This window comes from Morone saxatilis, unplaced genomic scaffold, assembly GCF_004916995.1.
Source record: "Morone saxatilis isolate NCDOM2014 unplaced genomic scaffold, NCSU_SB_2.0 Contig8, whole genome shotgun sequence".
Taxonomy (NCBI): domain Eukaryota; kingdom Metazoa; phylum Chordata; class Actinopteri; family Moronidae; genus Morone; species Morone saxatilis.
Window position 1 is genome coordinate 19,741,345 of NW_023340257.1, and position 379 is coordinate 19,741,723.

The 379-nt window shown below is 42.5% G+C and overlaps 1 protein-coding gene across 1 annotated transcript in view; it reads left to right on the forward strand.

Moving 5' to 3' along the window:
• The window catches only part of rskra (ribosomal protein S6 kinase related a), a 7,212-nt gene that overhangs the window by 6,022 nt on the left and 811 nt on the right, over positions 1-379 (forward strand). Inside the window, exon 9 of the mRNA XM_035679615.1 lies at positions 192-280. Within this exon, the coding sequence (XP_035535508.1) occupies positions 192-280 (89 nt within the window). The remainder of the gene's footprint in view (positions 1-191; positions 281-379) is intronic.

The window sequence follows — 379 nt, forward strand, 5'->3', positions numbered from 1 at the left end:
CAGTTGACCCAGTTATGCACATGATGCACCTGTACTTTACATATTATGGCTTTTGGTTCTCTCAGCAAGGCTTCTCAGAACATTTACGTATGTTGTTTTTTGTCTTTGTGATTCCCCCTTTTCATTCTCTGAGTTATGTTGAACCACAGTATCGTCTTGAGGTTTTTTTTTTCCTGTTTTTGTCTGAACAGCACCTGAAGTTTTAAGTGGGGGTCCATACAACCACGCTGCTGACTGGTGGTCCCTTGGCATTATGTTGTTCTCACTGGTGACAGGAGAGGTGAGTGTGGCGAGGAGTTTTACCTTTGAAATCCCCCTCCACTCAAAAACTTGTTCCTACATGTTGGATCTTCTATGTGCAGAATTATGTATGTGCAGA